Source organism: Argiope bruennichi, chromosome 10, assembly GCF_947563725.1.
Source record: "Argiope bruennichi chromosome 10, qqArgBrue1.1, whole genome shotgun sequence".
NCBI classification, from domain to species: Eukaryota; Metazoa; Arthropoda; class Arachnida; order Araneae; family Araneidae; genus Argiope; species Argiope bruennichi.
Window position 1 is genome coordinate 104,268,687 of NC_079160.1, and position 21,587 is coordinate 104,290,273.

At 31.6% G+C, this 21,587-nt stretch overlaps 1 protein-coding gene across 2 annotated transcripts in view; it reads right to left on the minus strand.

The window, feature by feature from the left end:
- Positions 1–21,587, minus strand: part of LOC129988084 (zinc finger MIZ domain-containing protein 1-like) — a 213,915-nt gene that overhangs the window by 83,767 nt on the left and 108,561 nt on the right. For both annotated transcript variants that reach the window (XM_056096207.1, XM_056096206.1), the window contains exon 2: positions 21,104–21,248. In XM_056096207.1, the coding sequence (XP_055952182.1) occupies positions 21,104–21,162 (59 nt within the window). In that variant the 5' untranslated portion in view covers positions 21,163–21,248. The remainder of the gene's footprint in view (positions 1–21,103; positions 21,249–21,587) is intronic.

Genomic DNA, 21,587 nt, shown 5'->3' on the forward strand with positions numbered 1-21,587 from the left:
TTATTTTATATCTAATAAGTGATTAAATGTTTCTCGCGATTTCAGAGAAAAAAAAATTTAATCCCTGAAGTTTGAAAATCCAATTAAATGCTTTGTTTATGAAAATCAGTTCAAATTTCTAGACAAATTATCTTACACTTCAAAAAAAAAAAAAAAAATTACCTGTAGTAAAAAACATTGAAGAAAAATATACATAATCTATTTAAACAAATTGTCGAAAATCCAAAATTAAACGACTCACAGACTTGGTCCAGTGGCGGTCACAGTCAACCGGTCTTTAATTTTAACATTTAATCTACTCACTTGCGATATTAGTCTTTGCAAAGCAGCGATTTGACGGACATCAGTATTTCATTAATAACTTTTTAACGAGCGGGAAACTGTAACTTCAACTGCTTTTCGACCTGAAAGGGGAGTAATTAGTTTTGACGGTTGCTTCAATGGAGGATATCGAAGAATGTCTACATATTGTGACGGTTTTCGGATCTGCGAGATTTTTCGGGGGGTCAAATACAAAATGAACCACTCCAGGGTAATTGAATTTGGTGTAATGTGTCAGACTTCGGGAATTAAGAAATGAATATAAGACGCATCTTGTCTTTCAAATATTACTTAACAGTTAACTTACTAACGAACAATGACATTATACTATTTAGTTAAAATCATCTTTATTTTCAAGAAAATTTTTAATAAAAATTGTTTGCGTAACCCTTTCTAGGGCCGTGGGAAGTATGCTTCCCACCAAATTTATCAATCTTTGTTGGAAATTAGATTGGCATAAGTTCTGACAAATTATTTATGTAAGTCAGAAACTTAGAGGCTTCAGTTCTTTATCTCACACAAAATGATGTGTCTTGATTTGTTACTTAATTATTAATTAACCTAATTAATTAATCAAATTAAATTTATCTAATAAGCTAAATGAATCCCTTTTCTTATTCTAATTTCAAGCCTAAAAATATTTAACATAATATGAGTAGAAAAAAATGGCGTATAAACAGTTACACGGTTACTATGGCAACACGTTATTCGCAAAAAACAGTCAAAATAATGAGGGTTATAATAAAAGTTGATGCTTTAATTTAAAAAAATTGAAATTAAATCACTTGTGAAAAAAAAATCTTGGGAGTTCAGTTAAGAAAATAGAAGTATGTGTTATTTAATATTCATAGTTATAATAATATGCTAATTGCGCCAGTGATGAATGTTTTGGACGGAACACCTGGACTCTGTGGTCATATATCTCCGAGACCTGATACTTACTTCCCTTAGACCTAGGTAAAAATATTGCTTTAATCCTGGATATTGTTAATATGCTGGAGAAAGATTAATTTTGTATTTACTTCTAAAATTAGCTCTAAATAAGCTTTCTCATATATTCGATTACATTTTAGAACATGATGCTGATTTTTTTTTTCACCTAAATAAATCAAAATAACATCATGAAAATTTTACAATCATGCGCAATATATTTGTGCTAATTGTTTAAATATTGATATGAAACAGAACCTTAATTATTTTCTTTATAAACCGAACCATTTGTAAAAAATTTAAATAAAACAGGAAAATTAATAGTTATATAGAATTCGAATGATAGTGGCAATTGTAGTTGCCAGTTTGTAGAAAGCGAAATAATTTTACAATATTGAGCTATATATTTGTGCTACTTGTTTGAATATTGATATGAGTTATTGTCCTAATAAAAAGAACTATTCTTTCAAGACAGGAAAAACCAATACTGAAATAGAATTAAAATGATACTCAGCGACAGTTGCCAATTTGTAGAAAGCGAACCAATTTTACAATATACATTTGCGATACTAGTTTAGATTTCGTTTGGTTTGAGATTTTACGGCACAAGAACCAATATTAAGGTCACAATGCGCCAAACAAGTTTATTTCTAATACAAAGTTTAATAAAATTGTTTCGATAAAAGTGATATAAAAATAACTATTAGTAAAACGATGATAAATTACAAAAAGTCGTTACGGAACCATAATAGTGAGTTCAAGTTAATATGATACTTTTTTAAATATAAACATGATTTTTCCTTCTAAACAGAATTATCTTTTTAAATTAACCCTTTAAAGGGCCATTTTTTTCTAGTCATATTATGTTAAAATATTTTTAGGCTTGAAATGAGAATAAGAAAAGGGATTCATTTAGCTTATTAGATACATTTAATTTGATTAATTAATTAATTAGGTTCATTAATAATTAAGTAACAAATCAGGACATCATTTTTTGTAAGATAAAGAACTGAAGCCTCTAAGTTTCTGTCTTTCTAAAAAAATTTGTCAGAACTGATGCCAATCTACATAAATTCATACAAAGATTGATAAATTTGGTGGGAAGCATACTTCCCAAGGCCCTAGAAAGGGTTAAAATAAAACAGGAAAAAGTAATAATAGTGAAATAGAATTCAAATAATATTATTCAATGACAATTGAAATTGCCGGTTTGTAGGAAGCTATAAGCGATCCAACAACTTATGAAATACGTGAAAATATTTTATTTCGCCTAAATATATAAGAAGAAATCCAACAATTTAAACTATTTCAATCTTAAGTGAAGTTTAGTTACTCAAAATATCTTAAACCCACTAAAACATATCAGTTTTTTATTTATTAGGATTATAGAATTATTAAACAAAACGTTATTATACATTTTGTACTATTTCATTTGTATTATCAATCTGAGATGTCACCGATTCTTTTGCATTGACCCTTAAAATCCACAAATGGGACTTCGATTGTAATGAATTAACCTACTAAAAATTCTTATGAAATTCTGACTGCGCTTCAAAACGAAAATACGTTATCTATATTTCACTTCATCCGATATACTAACCATTGATACCACAATAGATCACGCCATGCATTAACAACAAAAAGCATGCAAATCCTCTTTACAATCTCAATCACCAAGAGTTGATGAGAGAGATTCAACCAGGAATCAGAGCCTCCCTCTGAGTAACCACTAAGTTGCAGGATTAATGAATCAGGATAGGCTGATTTGGCACGTAGCCCCCCCCAACCCTTTCCCTCCCACCAAAACAGCCTCCCTTCCCCCACCCACATGCAAAGCACTCCGGATATTGCCAGAATCCTCACTCACAGAATCAACACACAACTCCACAGTATTGTGTCCAGCCGAGTCCATTAGCTCCAATCAATCGCTCCCCCTGGTATTGTATCGGCTGCAATCACAAGCATTCCTCGCGCACCCCCCTCCCGGAACAGACCCCGGATGGAAAGGATGGGGGGGGGATAAATTAGGCGGATGACGCAACAGATGCCTCTACCAATCGGGAATCGCGTACATCAGCGTGTAGGACACGCAATACTTCAATTTGCGAATTTTTCTTCACTCTAACCCCTCATATCGCATCTATTTATGAAATAAAAGAGGTGACTTATAGAAGTGGGCACTACTGCGGTGGGGTGGGGGAAGGATAGTTAAACGGAATGAAATATGGGTGAGGTGTGTGATTTTTCAATCAGGCACTCGACGCATATACTAGTTTCATGGGCAGGTGATTGCCCATGTTTTGATGTTTATGTAAAAGAGGGAATGGGGGATGTGTGATAAAAAGTAGTTTAACATTATTGATAGAATCAAGCACAATAATTCTTTGATACTGAAAACGATATTTTTAGCTACTGCATGGCTTATAATGGCTGCTTGAGAACTATAACCAAAAGAAGAGGCGAGGGAGAGAAAATAAAATATTCAAAGAGTTTCTCTCTTTATTATTATATTTTTCTTTTGAGATATTTAAGCAAATGTCATTGAGATTACCATCTTAATTTTTAAAACAAAAAAATAAGGCAACATAACTGATTGTAACTTTTTCATCACTTATTCAACATTTATTAAGTTATTTAAAAAAAAAAAAAAAAATCACGATTTTGGATCTGTAAAACAGTGAGAAATTAATTATCCTTGATATTTGCAAACAAGATATTATGGGATATATCCGTTTACAATCAATGGATTAGAAACTAAGAAGTAATGCGACATTCATAGCGAAAGTCATAGCCATTAATGTAATTTTTTCTTTTTTCTTCTCCGGTTTATTAATTAATTCTTATCTAATAAGTTAATAACCCATTTATCTTGCACAACCCCTTACTAAGCGATCTCACTGCCATGGCATTACTCCATTCACCTGTTATGTTCAGAGGTTAAGAACCTTGAGTCCAAACACTCCGTGATATTTCTATGAATTTCAATTTGCCAATTTGAGAGACGTATTTTGGTCTTTGTTTAAGTTAAACTTCTAACTCAATTTTTTTTTTTAAAGGATGAGTAAAGCTTATTATGGATAGACATACTTTATGGATGAAATTTTAAATACATTGATGTCAACAAAAAATTTATTTTTAAGCAAAGCATTTAGATAAATTTGATTGATAATTCTACTTTTATCTCTATTGTCAATATTGTTAAGCACACTCAAATCAGTATCAGTATCAAGATAAATGAATATGTACTTAACGGAAACATTGAGAAAATTAATAATAGAAGTTCACATAAGATTAATGTAAAAGAACAGACAATTACCAAACTATTAGACCCGTCATTAAGTGCTACCGTGTAAGTCATGTAAAATTTTCTGTATTCTTCATTAGTTGTAATAAAAAAAAAATCATTAAATATTCTTTTCTTAATTTTTTTAATTAATCATCAACTAGTACAAAGCTTTTGTATCTGTTTATCGATTTAGGAAACATGGGCATTAGTTTTTTCTAGAATCGGGCTCTAAATTAAAAAAAAAAAAAAATCTTATTATATATGAATAAGGAATTATTTCAACAATGTTTTAGAGAAGGAAAGAAAAGCATTTTGAAATGAGACAAACAATAAAAAATAGAAATGCTGTTAATTGTTATACGGTAATCTCGATGAAAAATACTTTCAACATTCAATTTCTTCCAATGCAATCTTTATTGAAAATTTCATAAGCATGTGAACAATTTTCGCATTTTGCCGTGGATGTCACGCTAATCACACGAAAGTATTTTAATAATCTTTATTTATTTTAATTGATCCTTTAATAAAGGATACTGAAATACTTTGATTTATTTCATTTTTGAAGGAATGGAGATTTATAATTCGATTTTTCGCTAACTTCCCGATGTATTGAAAGACTGAACTCCTCTAACTTTACATATACTCGATGGGAACATACTATTTTAATGTTAATAGAATTAATTTAATTAAATTTAGATTCTATCATATTGATGATAATGAATAAACAAACTAAAAGAATAAAATTATAAAATAACAATTTTAAAAATCTGCAATTTATCACATTAATAAAAGTGCATTTGTAAAAAGTATTCTTATTCAAAGACTATCCTAAAGTCTAAAGAACATGGATGAACGGAAGGATGATTTTTTATAGAGACCTATAAATAATACGAGTTTCGCCCCCCCCCAACGGATATCTCATTCTTCAATATACAAAACTGGATATTTCGATTGATTTTATTTACTCCCCGTTAAGCAATTTTAGTCAGAAATGTATATGAATACGCGGTTAAATATTAAAATATTTAACCACGGTTATATACAAAAAGTACCTTAAATTCGGGGGGGGGGGCTTAAAAGAATTATGAACAAAATCTAAAAATTCAAAGAAAACTTTCTTATCACAATTAAAACCTAAATACAAAGTTTGTAAAGCTTTTGATTTGGGAGTCAGTCAATTAAATACAGTAGAAAAGAAGAAACAAAATCGCTGAAAAAAATTTGGAATATCATTTCGATTTGGAACAAATTAGACATTGTAAGCGAATTTAAAAGCATAAAGCTTTAGACAAACATTCTGACAGAATATTTGAATAAGTTTAAGTATAATCTTTTGTAGATCAACTAAAAAAAACACAAAATTAAATTATCTTGAAAATGATTTTAAAAAATTCCTCAAGGTTCATTAAAGTTGCGGGCCTCCAACATAATTGCCTATTTGATTAAAAGGCCCTGCTGGCAAAAAGTGACAACCGGTTGCATTTCCAAACAAAAACATCAAATCTATCATTTTTGTATAAGAGAAAAACAAAGACAAAAGATAAGTAATGAACTATTGATGATTGAGTTCAAACGAGGCTGTCTTATCCCTATCTCCATCTTAAGCGGTATCATTTACCGAACGCGTCTAATCCAGGTAGGAACTTCAGACCTACCCATTGTAGAAGTAGATCGTCCAGCGGAGCGAAGCGTGAGAACCCGCCGCGCCGACGGAAGTGCCCAGCCTGCCTGCACAGCCTCGGGGGTTGTCACTTCCGCCGAGACTGGGGACGAGGATCTTCCCCGGCTAAGGTCACATTCAAATCGAGCCCAAAAAAAGAAAGAAAAAACCACCCTCCCTTCTTCAAAGGAAGATGGGATGTTTTTCTCCTTCGTTTGAGACGGTATTTTATTGGTTAATTTTGCTTTTTAAAGATTTGCTTGTTTGTTTATTTTTTTGTTTCCTTTCCTTTTTTTTTTATCCTGTGGTAAAGTAACGATGTAGGCGTGGGTAAAAAGATACCACAGTTACCTGCTTGGCGACAGGTATCTGAAAAAAAAAAAGAAAGAAAGAAAAGAAAGGCATGTAATTTCCCCTCTATTCGGTGTGGGTATGCGCATAAGCGTAGGAGTCATTCGAGTAGTAGTTCTACTTTGGAATGATCCATATTCATTGGAAGATCCTATTATGCAGGCAGGGCAAAAAGTCGCGATAATATTTAAAAAGTAAATAACACCTTTATAATCCTGTCGCATTCGAATAATGGTTGAGTCTGGAATGATACATATTCATAGGAGGAATTGGATAGACAAGGATCAGATAGATAGATCTATTATACAGGGTGGGTCAAAAGTCACGACAATATTTTGAATGTAAATAACACCTTTATAACCATACAAGAAATGGTTGGTTATTCGAAGGATCCACTTCCATTGAAGGCATTGATTAGAATGATCAAATAGAATCGACCTATTTCAAAGACATCCCAGAAGTCGGGATGCTGTTTAAACAGTAAATAACATCTTTAAAAGCCGGTGTTTTCCGAGGGCATTCGAAAAATGATCGATTCTTGGAATGATCAATGTTCCGTGGAGAAAACTGAGAGAATATGATCAGATGATATTGATCTATTTTACAGGGGGATTCAAAAGTTGCGATAATATCTAAAAAAATAAATAATGTCATTATAATCCTTCGATAAATGAATCGATTTGGGGATTATCTATATTCATAAATGACCAGATAAAAAACGGACCAAATAAAATTGTTTTTTTGCACAGTGTGGGGCAAGTTGTGATAACCTTCAAAAATGTAATAGCATATTTATAGTCTAATGTTACAAATATTCAACACTACTACACGTCATTCTTATGCAAAAATCTTTAGAATATAATATTCATTGCCATCGTGGTTATAATAAATTTTAAACTATGACAGATACAAAAATAAAATTGCTTTCGGTCTTCAGTTGTGTTACTACGGTAACAACATGAGAACGGTCATGAGTTGAATTTTTCTTCTGCTCCTCACCCCTACCTTGGATTTTATCGTAAGTGATCAGTCAGTTCTGATGAAACATACATGATAAAAAGGGGTTTAAATTAGCTTAAGTAAGATTAGAAATAATAACTATAATAGCTGCTTCTATGAAAACACGTAATATTTAAATTTAAAAAAAAAACATGTAAAACAGACTGACGCAATATGTTGCATCACTAACCAACAGAAACGAATGAAAGTGCAACACCTTTATCTAGCCGCGAAATTGCAAAATATCCTTTTCAAGGCAATAAATTTCCTGAAAAAGGACAATTTTATGGTTTGCCACAATTTTTTAATGGTAAATTCAACGCCGCGGATCCATACTGAAACTGTAAAGAGAAACGAAGTCTGCACGCAAAGTGGCATTCTGAGTTACGAAAAGCTTTTACAAACACGAAAATGACATAAAAGTGCTTTGCAGTTTTAATTTAATTTTAAAAATACAGCAAGCACTTTAAAAATGCATCATTTTACAATAAAAGGCAATCATATACATTGGCCTATAAACATTCTGAAGTATGAATACAGAAATATAGTTAATGAATTGGACCAGAGCGCCAGTCTTATCATGTTTCTCAGACTAAACATAGTTACAAATTTTATTAACACGTCTCGAATACTTCATTTGACTACCAATATTTCTGTCTTTATAATATATATATATATATATAGTGTGTGTGTGTGTGTGTAATGATACTTTAATATCTAATTTAATCTAAAATAATTTCCTAAATTTTTTACCTAATTCGTCCCATTCGGGGCGATTCTAAAGTGTTCTCTTATTTCTTGATACCATTTCACGTATAAAGCTGTGTAAAAATTACTGCGCAATCAATTCTACGTCTCAAGTGAAAATTATACTTTCGGTGCCCTTGTCAAAGGTCACCACGTATATTGAATTGGCGCGTGGCTGGAAATCCCATGTTATATAAGACTAGTGATCATTTGTTTCGGTCTCTTCTTTACTTCTGTTTTTGTGGCGCGCTGCGCCTTCTTGTAAATAATCATGTAAAACGAAATTAAAAATACAAAGTCTCTTCACTGCTTTGAACACGTATTCTGCCTCAACCAAAACACACGCACGCACGCACGCACGCACGCACGCACACACACACACACACACACACACACACACACACACACTGACTCAAAATTAGAGCTAAATGTAAAATGACGAGACTTCCTGAACTTCATTTCAGAAAGTTGCAGATATTAATAGTCAAGAAGCAAAATATTTAGACTATTGTTTAATCTAGTAACCTGGCCATTTTGCCATGAACTATTTGCTTTCAACTATTTTGCCATTAACGCAGTATAAAAAGAGAAAATACGGTTGAATTCGTACTCCAGACTTCGATGAATGTTCAAATTTCATACCTCAGATACAAATTTCAGATAATTTTAATTGTTTTTCAGCTAATTTGGCGTAATTATTCAACATTTCAGTTAGTACACAATTTAAAAATAGAAAAAAAAAATTCGTTTGCATGGCAAATACATCCAAACTATGCATATTTATCGATTACTTTTTACAAATTTCTCCAATTCTTTTAATTTAGGAATTTAAATTCCAGCTTTGTCTCTTATACTTTGTAGTTATTATTACTTCCAAATTCAGAAAAAATTGCATAAATAACAATTTTTTTTATTTGTAATATTTGGCCAATAATATTGCTGCAAGCAATAAATAAGCTATTTGACCACTGTGTTCCCAAAAGATATGAACTGATTACACGGTCAAATTCCTGTTCATCGGAATCCGAGTTCCACAGTTGCTTTTTAAAAAAATAATAGATTATACGAGTAAAAACCCTAGATGCGCCTTTGTCCATGAAACGTTCTTTATTCGAATCATTCTAGCGTAAAAAGAGGCGGACGATGTATCTGCTATATTTTAGAAAAGAAAGGGAAAAAAAAATGTAAAGGGCAATTTCTTTCACATACCAGCAAAATTCAAAAGTTATTTGATAAAAAATAAATACAAATAAATAAGATTAAATCCTGCTCCGATAAGGAAGGAAAGGAGGAGAACGAGACATTAAAATGGCAGAATTAGTGCCCTTAAAAATGTCAATTTAATTATTTTGCTCTGGATTGTTACTAAATTATTAAATCATCTTTATACAGGGTGTTCATTAATTATTGTCGGGGTTTCCGTACCTCATAACTTTCGAATAAAAAATATTACGCAAAAACCGATTACGTATTCGTAAATTACAGCTCAAAGAATTTTATTAATGATATTAAAGTGTAAAGCTTGCACAATTTGCACTTTGTAGGCATTCAGCTGAAGGCGATTATGTATTCGTAAATTCGCTGAACAAATTTTGACTTTTGATAATCGTGCGGGTTCTTCCGAGCCCCATATTCTACAGTTATGTTTATTCATTTTTTCTGACACATTAAAAGTGGATTCGTCACTGAAGAACCATTTCCGAAGGTAATTTTCATCATCCTCAATTCGAGTCAAAATTTGTTCAGCGAATTTACGAATACATAATCGCCATCAGCTGAATGCCTACAAAGTGCAAATTGTGCAAGCTTTACACTTTAATATCATTAATAAAATTCTGTGAGTTGTAATTTACGAATACGTAATCGGTTTTTGCGTAATATTTTTTATTCGAAAGTTATGAGGCACGGAAACCCCGACAATAATTAATGAACACCCTATATATTACTATTGATTGAACTATTTTGATACTGTTGTTTTGTTTATGTTCAAATTTCATAAAGCAGCACGAAAATGGCTTGATTTGCTGGATTATTGCCACGACTCTGAAATAACACGAAATTTATTGGTAAAGGACTTTGTGCTGTGATCAGATGAACCTAAATCAACAAACCCTACCTCCTCCATTCAGCAACTAATAATGCTAAATGCAATCAAATCAATATATGCAATCAACGCAAACAATAGTTTAACACGTTAACGGCCAATTTGATTTAATGCATATATTTCCAATGACACCAATGGATATAGTTTCATTAATACAGCACAATCTCGAGTATCCGGTTAGCGACTATTTGGCTTCCTTACTATCCGGTCTGATTTTTCAAAAATTAAAATCTGTAAGTTATGACTCTTTCTATGGTTACCTTTTCATATCTGTATAGCGTTTATCAGTGAAAAATAAAATAAATTTCAGCCAATTTTTTTTTTTAAGAATTAGGCCTACGAATTAACGTTAATGTTTTGTTTATGTTTACAGCATTTAAGTTGGGCATTACAGTATTTATGTTAAAATATTAACAGTTTAAATCCTTTAACTTGACTTTTTATCTTATAAATTCTTTAAATATGCAGTGCAGTATATAAATATATATAAATTACCAGCATTCTTTTTTAACTTGACACGTTACTGGCAACGGCTTCTGTGATTCACCGGGTCACGGCCTCGTTCACATTCTACCTGCCTTGAGATAATGGAGGGCTTAGAACTCAAAAAGAGAGAAAATACATATTATAACTGGAAACTTTTTATTATGTCATCTGGTATTGGTGGGTAAATAAATGAATTAACAGAATTCCAGCCTATTCTGCTTTTTTTGTTATCCTGCCTGCCTAATAACTTCGCTACATTAGGCCGGATACTCGGGAGGGTACTGTAAGATGTTTCCAAATGGATTGATTTGTTACATTTTTGCTGTAATTTTTGAAATTGCACGAAGATTACAAGTAAAGGATGTCATAATTGATAATTCCTATCAGAGCACCTGGGTGAAACTAAACCAGTGTCTTTTCTTCCTCTGCATTTCACAATAATGTAGCGATGCGTAGCATAATAAAATCATCCATTCAATCAACGTAAATAATAATTTAGCACATAAGCGCCTAATTTGATTGAATGCACATATTTATTTCTGCATAATTCTTTTAAATTATGCTTAAAATATAAAAGTAAGAAATTTAAACTCGGCTAAATAATTACAGGACGTGATTATCAAACCTGATTTTTTCAATAAATGAAACAAAAATAATAAATAATTATATTGATTAATAAGATTTCATTAAATAATTTTAAATTATCATCTTAATTGAATATTTTTTTGTTATTATTCATTATTTTTTTTTTTCGTTTCTTAATGTTGAATATCAAAATATTTCCGCCCAACAAATGATCTCCAATTTTTGTTCATGAAAAAATTGTGGCAGAATTTAGCTTATCTATTCTTCATTTATTGAAAGTTAAACAAATGTGTATCTTACTAAGCATTAGTATTTTCATTTTTCCATTTCGTCAAGTATTTTTTAACTCAGAGACATTCCCAGGTGTTATTCCTCAAGGACATTCTTCTTTAATCCAATAAACTGATAGGTTAAAGCACGTACATGCGCACCCCATTTTTGAATGATAAATTTACAGTCACGGTATTAGGCTAGGAAGAGAAGCTAATACTTTTAAATATTACTCTAAGATAAAAAGAATTTGAAAAGAAATACAAATAACTATCCACATTGATTTTGGAATTCAAATTTTTAATTTGCACTGGATCAGTCATAAATTTATGACTGTATTTAAAAGAATTTTAAATATCTTCGGTATTTTCTGTTTATTTTGTTTTAACTCTTGAGATCGCCGACCTATCAGGTATAAAACTGTCATCATGACGAATTGTGATGTTATTCTGGAAAAGGTCCAAAGCCGTCAACAGAAAAGGACGCGGAAAACTTTTTTGCTGACGGTTTCAGCTGATCTTTTGCATTTCTAAAAGTCTCCTTTTATTAGTGATGCCTTAAAAATACTTAAAATAAAGATATTTGGAACATGTTTGCACACATCAGCGACTCATACAAATATAGCTTAACCACCATGACGTTAAAATCTAAAATACAATTGCGATTAATTGTTAAAATATCAATTAATTTTTAGACAATTGAAACTTATTAATGTTATTGCAATAGCAATACAATTAAAATATGAAAAACAATTGCAGTTCAAAAACTAATTAAAAGTAATCAATTGTAGGTAATAAAAGTTAACATCATATTTTTTTCAAAAAGAATATCCAAGATCATTCAAATATGTTTTTTAAATGGTCATTTAATTTCGGTATAAAATGTCTGCACATAACCAATTAAAATTTGCTTTTGTAAATTTAATCACATGAAAATTCAATTCATAACTGTGAGAATTACGGTATTTCTCCATCTTTCTTTAATATTTTTGGCATTCAATTTCCTCCAAAATCGAACTATCATTGATGACACCTCCCAAATGGGGATGAGAAATTTCCAGTTTGGTGGTTAGTTCTCGCTTCTCTGGTAGGTAAAGTAAGGTGTGGTGATGGGACGCGTTTTCATCAGGAATTGTGCTGTGACAGTGGTAGGGAATAGGACTGAAGTTATAACCTTGCTTAAATGCCGTCGGGACGCTAGCTGTTGTTCTGTGAATTCTGTGAACCTAATATTTGTATTTCAAGAATCAAGATTTCAAATCAAGAATTACATACATTGTACTTGACAGATAAAATCTTGCATTTGGAAGTATCAGATTTGAAATTTTGGTTCAGAGCAGAAAAAATTCGGATTTGTTTCTTCTAAAAATTTCTGCATTCCAAAATTAATCGGGCGCTTTTAATTATCGTTGCCAAAAAATACACAACTAAACATGACAAGAAAAAAAAAATCGCTTTTCAGAATTTTTTTAAAGTCGGCTCAACGCAGCAGAAATTCTTAGGTACCATCTTTTCTCTCTAAAAACTTCCATATAGCACCAAATATAATTTTTGATTTCAAGAATCATACATTGAAATAAAGAAATTTGATATATATCTCTGATTAAAGATACATTTCATTACGTCGAAAACTCTCCAATATTTATTTTTCTGTCTACAGTATGCCATATTTAATTCTTGATCTCAAGAATCAAACATTGAAATCAAGAATTAGCCTTTTGCTTAAGAGACTTAAAAGAATAAAGAAATCTTTTTTAGGAATTTTATTTTTTGAATTTATTCCGTAGCAGGCAAAATCTAGGCACCTTCCTTCTTTCTTTTAAATAATTCCAAAATTCCTTTTTTTTTTTTTTTTTTTTTTCATGATTTTAGTTCTTGGCGTAGGGTAGGGAAATGATAGCAATTCTTGATTTAGACTAAATTTTAAAACAATAAAAATTTTTAAGTACTCTTCAATCTTAAAATTCCAGGTTCGCAAAATCTAATTCTTCATTTCAAGAATCAAGTACTGAAATCAAGAATCAAGGTTTTAGCACATCTAAAATAAAAGTTGTTTTGGCTATTTCATCTTTTGAAGTCAGCTTGCAACATAGAAAATCCGGCACCTTCACCTTTACTTCCCCTTTATTTTTTCTCTAAGAATTCCAGCATTCTCTTTTATTCTGAGAGCAAAGTGGAAGAAATAGAAATAAATAAAAAAAAAAGGGTCGCGTAGGTTCTCTTTCTGACTGCGGAGGTGGAGGACAGTCATTGATTCTGCGGTTCGAAAATGAATGGAAACTATGAGAACACCACTGGGAAAGGAGAAAAATCGATCAAGTGTTTCCTTTTTAAGGTTAGTTTCACTATCCCTTGTTTTCTTTTGCTTCTTTCTGGTTTCCCCTTTTAGAATTGATCGTTAAAGATTCATTAATAAACTACGAAAGGGTGATTTTTAGATACATAGCCAGTGTACCAAACATTTATTTGGTTCTGTTCAAAGGCACGCACTTTCGCAATGCAACAGATGTTTATAACCGATTTATAACTTTGATAGATTTGTTAAATCACTGTCTCGTTTAGAAGGTGCATTATGCGAGGACAATCGTAGATGAATTGTGTAATTATGGACCGTGGCCAGATAAGGTAACATTCTGGACACCCAGGATGAAATTTGATAAGGCATTTTAGTCGTTAATTTTTATCAATCTACAAAATAAATTTTTGAAGAGACAAATGGTGGCGAATGCAAATGTTAAAATCAGGATGAAACTAGACGGAACCCCCCCCCCCCCAAAGTTATGAATATCTTTTTAACAACACAATATTTTATATAAGTTTTAAGTTCTTACTTGAAATGAAACAAACCGCATTAAACCATTACAAATTTAACAATATATATTACCATATATTTTAACCCGGGACAGGAATCAAAATGACTCGGCGTTGTTCATTAGCTCTGATTAGCAGGCGGTATTTTTCCCTTGAATATAATCATCTCCTCCGTACCTTCAAGTTGTTCTTTCAGGAGTATGTTGGCAAAAGTCTGAGTATGAACATGTGCGTATAACCGAGTTATTCTTTTACAAAGTTTTTGTTGTTATTTATAGAGTCATTGACTCCATGTCCCTGAAACTGCTTTTAATTTGAATAATGCAAAAAGAATAAAAAAATATTCTTAAAATAATATTTTAAAATATTGAATTCTTCATTTTTATTTGTTAAATTCTAACAGTTATTAAAATTGGTGCAATTCCGTAACATCTAAACGATGTAAATATTCATTAAAAGATTGTTTAGGTTTTTTCATAACATCTTTCAAACATTTAATATTATAGATTTTAACATTTTTAATATTGATATTTTTAATATTTTTGGCAACTACATGATTTCCAGAATGTATTGTGTTTCTGAAATAAATTCCAGTGCTGTTTACAAATGACAAAAAAGAAAAATAACAATGAAGTCATTCTGACTTCATGTCTTGGCCGTATGAGGAAATTCATGCGTCTCCAGTTACAGTTTAAAAGTTTTAAAACACTACTTACAAATGAACTCTTCTGTAAAAGTAATTGAAAATGCAATATAGTTTTAATTTAAGTCATGTGGTAATATCTTTAGATATCAAACTAATCTATGCAGATCTTCGTAAGTTTTAAACCGTGTCAGATCGAACAAATACCCAATTTTAAAAGTTAATGGTAAATGCTTGAAAAAATGAAAGCAATTGAAAAATTATTTCTTTTGAAAATCATATAAAACTTTTTTTCATTATTATTTTATTCTAAGAAGCACGAGCTTTACTACTGTAAAGTGCAATTTAATTTCGACTGTTTCTGCCTTCTAAATAATTTCAGAACTCTGTGAAATCGCCGTTTCAAATAAAGCAATACAAAATTCCCCCCAAAAAATCCACCAAAATGGTAATTTTAAGATATGCCATATGCATGCATTCAAAAACATTAGCACAAAAACCCATGAGTCACCACTTTGTTTCTTTTAAAAGGACACTGAATGAATCATAAACATAGCGGTGCATTTTATTCACAGGACCAAACCTTGCACCTGCAAAGATTCTCCGATTGAAGACCACACACGACACTTTGAAAACAGGCGAGAAGATGCTCTTTAAAAAGCGCACACACCTGCCAGTTTTTTTCTATTGTGGCAAGGGGGGGGGGGGGAAACAGTGGGGCATATAGTATTCCTGAGGAAATAATATGGCATAAAAAACACTGCAGTATATAATTGTCGCTTCTGTTTCGGAGGTTGAAGTGTACCCAATCACTTTTTTTTCTGCGTTTCCTCCGATTTCATGAAAGGTTTTTACGTTTTCGATTTGTGTAATCATTGTGCAATAGATGATGCCAAACGGAAGACATTAAGGTGTATGCTGGAAAATAGTGTTAGTTCTTATGAAAAAGCGAAGTGAATAATTAAAATATAAAAATTTGACACATTCATAAAGAGATATTCCCAGCCAAATTTCAGACAAAGGGTTTAATTTTCTATTGTCTGAATTTATACCACATGTTTGAATGATTCCAGCACATTCATTAAAACTCTTGAAAGCAAATGAAACAATTCTATATATAGTACATTGGAAATAATAAACATCTCTATGCATTCAAAATAAAAGGGTAATTCACAAAATTATATAAAAATGAATTTTAATTGTAAGGCACAGTTAAAATTAAGCGAATTCATCAATTCGTTATTATTTCTAAAGTATGGCATCCAAATTAGCTAAAGAACAACAATAAATAACAGATTTTTGACGTAAGTACTCAATAAAAAATACATTAGTACTTTATTTTTTATAAACTTACTTATATGGATCAATTCATTTTAAGCTTATTGTAATTATTATCAAGTATGAATTATAGCACTTCAAAATCTGAATCGAAATTGGCCCAAGAAAATTGACTAGATCAAAATTCAAAGATTGTGCAAGGCGGTATATTTCGGCTGCAACTACTTTTAGAGAAATAGGAGAATTACGTAATTTTTTTAGAAACAGTGCAATTATTTTACAAATTGGAATGATTGTAACAAATTCGATAAAAAGAAAAACAACGAAGATATTTTTCTTTACAAAGTCTTCAGAAATTTTCCGAAATCTATCGATAAAATTAAAATAGAATTCCACTGTTATTTTTATATTTCCATGAAAGGTTATTTGGAGATAATATCACAGTTGAATTAAGGAACTGTAATAAGAATATCTCTTGAGCCGAAATTCCTTTCACCAAGCTTCCTCACCTAATTCACTCAAGGTGGCAAACTGAGCATTCACCAAGCCCCCCCCCCCCGAAAAAAAAATCAGCTATTTATCAATGAAATCGATAATCAAATCAAAGTTCTTTATATTACAACGCCAACATCCTTAGATATTAATACAAAAGGTGAAATGGATCAAAAATGTGATTAACCCTGCTTCAAAAAGATTTCCGATATAGATTTATATGGATATTATTGTATTTTTAATCAGATCATAAAATCTATATTAACTGATGGCTTACACCACTTAATAATTTACTTCTGCTTTCATGTTAAAATATTGCTGAGTGCTGTACTCACGAGTTAGCACATTTTATAACTTTCATAATTGATTACAAAAAATTCCAGTGAACATTGGATGACTTTTGCGTCAAACTGACCATCAATGTATTAGCCTAGAAAAGGAAACAAGCCGACATTTTTACATTCGGACCACGATACAGAAAACCAAAATAGAGAACGATCCTAATACGATACCTCCAACTAGAAACCATCCATGTAGTCGTCGAAATTATTTCACTTCTTTAATAAAAAAAAACGCCAAGTGATTTAATTTTGGCTGTACTTTAACAGTAGGCATAAAGTGAAGTAATAAATAACACGCATGTGGCATAGCTGTTTGTCCTAAAGTTCATCTTCAGAAACGTAGCCAAAAAGTTGCTCAATAGCCAGTCTGGAAGGCAACAATCCAGAACTAACGATGTTCAGGATTCACTCGCCGATATCATTGCAACACGCCCGCAAGAAATGATGCAAAAGGATCCAAGTTGCAGATGATATTACTCGGCCTGATGAATAATTTTCTCATAACTTTCTGCCTCAGACTGACAGTATTTTCTAACAGCGCCAGCCTGTTAAAAGAAAGAAGGGAAACAAAAAGAGATACCCAATGATGAAACTAGTTTCCACCCGCGATGAAAACAACGCGCAACGGTTGCCATTAAAAAAATATAAAAAGAGGGAAAAGAAATTCCAACATAGATGGTACTCACGATCTTTTATGATTACGATAAGTTTTTTGCCTTCGCCATAATTCAGATTAAACGGCCAAAGGACGTAGACCTCCGTGGACAAGTGAATCTTTGGACTGAGCTAAAAGAGTTATTTATTCCATTTATGCTTATTTTGCGATCTTGTGGCTTATGATTTTACATTTAAAGTGTAGTAATTTAGATTTCGACATCCATATGATAGATTGTGTAAATAGTCAAAGCAATTTATTATTACACTAAACTCGTTTAAGATCAATGTTTTTCATATTTCCGCTCTTCGAAATATACGATAGAAATGATAATACAAACGTGCTACCTTTTACTCAGAAATAAGAAATGAGAATCGGGTATTTAATAAAATTTATATGAAACATTTTTTTGACAAATGTTTTTGTACCCTTTATGCACTCATACTTTTAAACAGCGATGAAGCGGTAAGCTAAATGAATACACTTTAGTACATAGATTTAACATCTAAGAAGTAAATCTGTATCAACTTTAGAACCGAATTCCTCAAGTGGTTGACCATCAGTCAGTCTGTATTTTCACAAGCGTGTAAACGGGTGCTTGTTTATTGCAGTGAATAAAATGTAACTGGAGACACGAATTTCCTCACGTGGCCAGAGACATGGAATCAAAATGATGTAATTTTTATTTCTTTTTTTTTGTAAACAGCATTGGAATTTATTTTGGAAACACAATAATTCTGAAAATTATTTAATCACCAAAAATATAAAAAAATATTAATATTAAAAATGTTAAACATTATAATATGTATTAAATGCTGAAAAAAAGTTATAAGAAAAACCATAAACAATCTTCTAATGAAATTGCTTCGTATAGATCTTGCGGAATTACCCTAATGTAAATAACTGTTAGAATTTAAAACAAATAAAAATTAAGAATTCAACATTTTAAAATATTATTTAAGAATATTTTTTTAAAATTCTTTTTGCATTATTCAAATTAAAAGCAGTTTCAGAGACACTGTGTCATTGACTCCATAAATAACAACAAAGTCTATGAAAAAGAATAATTCGGTTATACGTACGCGTCAGGCAGACTTTTGATAACATACTGCTGAAAAAACAATTTGAAGGTACTAAGGAGATGATTGTATTCAAGGACAAAATACCACGTGATAATCAGAGCTAATGAGCAACGCGGATTCATTTTGACTCCCGTCTCCAGTTATGGGCTAAGTCTTTTTTACTATTCTTAACTATGTGCAAATACGACTATTTAAGGAGTATGTTCACTAACTGAATCAATCGTGCAATTAAATATTACCCAAAAATTATTTCATTCCATGTTCTTTATTTATCTTGCGTTTCTTTCTCACGAAGTACTTCCCATTGTCTAATTTATTTTATTTGTTTCCCAAATAAAATACATTTCTCGTAACTAGATAGAATAGTTATTCAATCTCTATTAGTTCGGGAGAGAAGGAATTCCACTAGCTATGAAAGCCGTCTAGACATGTTACATCGACTTTTACGACAGTTTGGAAGGAAAGATAATGCAAGAATGTCTCGAGATATGAAACGAACACTGATGACTGGTCTTCATTGAGTAAAATGTATCCGCATATTATTAGAACAAAGACCGATTAGATGCATAGTTATTTTCAAGATTTCTTCGTTGGGATCCACCGCAGAAAACAAAAAACTCGCCAAACAAAACCTTTTATCATGAAAACAAAAAACAAATTGCTCTGTTGGCTATTTACAAACTCGGACCTATACAGGATCGTGGTCAAAACTTACTTTAGTTGGATATATCAGGTTCTGTAGTACCTCACTGCTTATGTTTCTTTATGAAAGTAGAAAGAATGGGATCGCCATATAATCAAATATTTATATATTACCCTATAAATCCGAAATTATCGTCTGAAACATTTCATATTTGTCAATGCACGCGATCTAAAATCCAACATACATGTATCTTTGATACAAGCAATTGAAATTTCAATTTTTAAAGTAATATTGGAATTTTTCTAAAAGAGATACGAACTATAAGAAGAGACAACTGAAGTCGGTAGAACATAGAAGGTTATGGACAACAAAATCACCGATGCAAGATACATAACTTTGCATCTAAGAACTACTTTAACAACTTTATCGAATCGAACAATTTTTGCTTTCAGCATACAATTTTAAAGGGCCAATATAACGATTGTTGATGCTAAGAACTAAATTCAAGCCATATTTATGAATTAATTTTCAATACAAAAGGCAGGATTTCCACAGTATTTGCCACGACATTTTGGGACCTCGGCTTCCTCACAAGAATATTGCAATATATAGCTAGACATGGCACGGGCTTGGAACAAAACTGAGTTTTATAACATAATGAATTATACCGAGATGTGAAATAAATATAATTAATTGGGTAGTAAAATGAATTAATTCATGCAAAAAGTTGTCGAGATATCAAAAATACTGTAAAATAATAATAAAGGAAAATTAATCTAGCTCCAGAATGATAAAATTCGATTTCAAAAAGCAATGAAATCCGCATTTCCAAAAATAACTGATAACATAATTTCCATTAAGTATTTAAAAAAAACGTTATAAAAACTTTAATTTCACTTGCCTCTTCTTATTTGTGCGAGTTGAATTTTCAGTTTTTGGGGCATAAAATCAAAACATTAAGCCATAATGAAGTGGAAAGGGAATTAGGATATCTATGACTGAAGAGATCCAAAGATTTCAGAAGATCCGCGGGGATTAATAGCCTCAACAATCCAATGATTATTATATTTATTAAAATCTGTGCAATAAATATTTATATGACTTGAGACAGGTTTTGTTTACTTTCAGCGAACCAACACACGCACGCGTCAAGGATCTGTGGCGGATTGGTATGAGCGAGGATAGAACCTGGGACCTTGTGGTTCGCAGTCCAGTAACATGACCATGATACAAAAGCAATTGCTCGGGTAGGGTAGCTATTAACTGGCTTATGAGCTTTCACCACAAATCAAAAAATGTTTAGAAACCGCAATAGTGGGATGTAATTCGAGATAATTTAATTGATAATACTAATGAATAGTCTTTTTTATTTCACAAACTTAAAATTATCACAGGAAATAGAGATGCAGTCGTGACTTACCTGTGAGGGCCGGGAGGCATATAAGGTGGTTTATGCATCGTCTGATGCATCGCGGGCATCTCGCTGGACTGTTCCTTTCTAGTATCTTTCTGATGTCGAAGAAGAAGGAGTCTTCCTAACTCTTCACACCAGTCCGACAAAAGAGCTGGAAGGCAAGAAAATTTCATAATGAATATCAATATAAAAGTCAGTTATTGAAACAAATTCTTACATTTGTAAAATTGACTGATGGAATAACTTAGCGCAACAATGACAGAAAGGCTTTGAAAATAATTTTTATCTAGCTTAAGTTTTGATATGTGGATCAGAGGGAAACATACTATGGGATTTGTTATATCTGGTGACTGTTTAGCACCAATCAGTCAGCACGACTGACTGCATTTACCATTACTTTCAGTATAATTACCAATTTCGAAATCTTTGCAATTCAGATGTTACTTCGAAGTATTTGCTGTTGCGGAAAGACGAAACTGAAATATTGGTA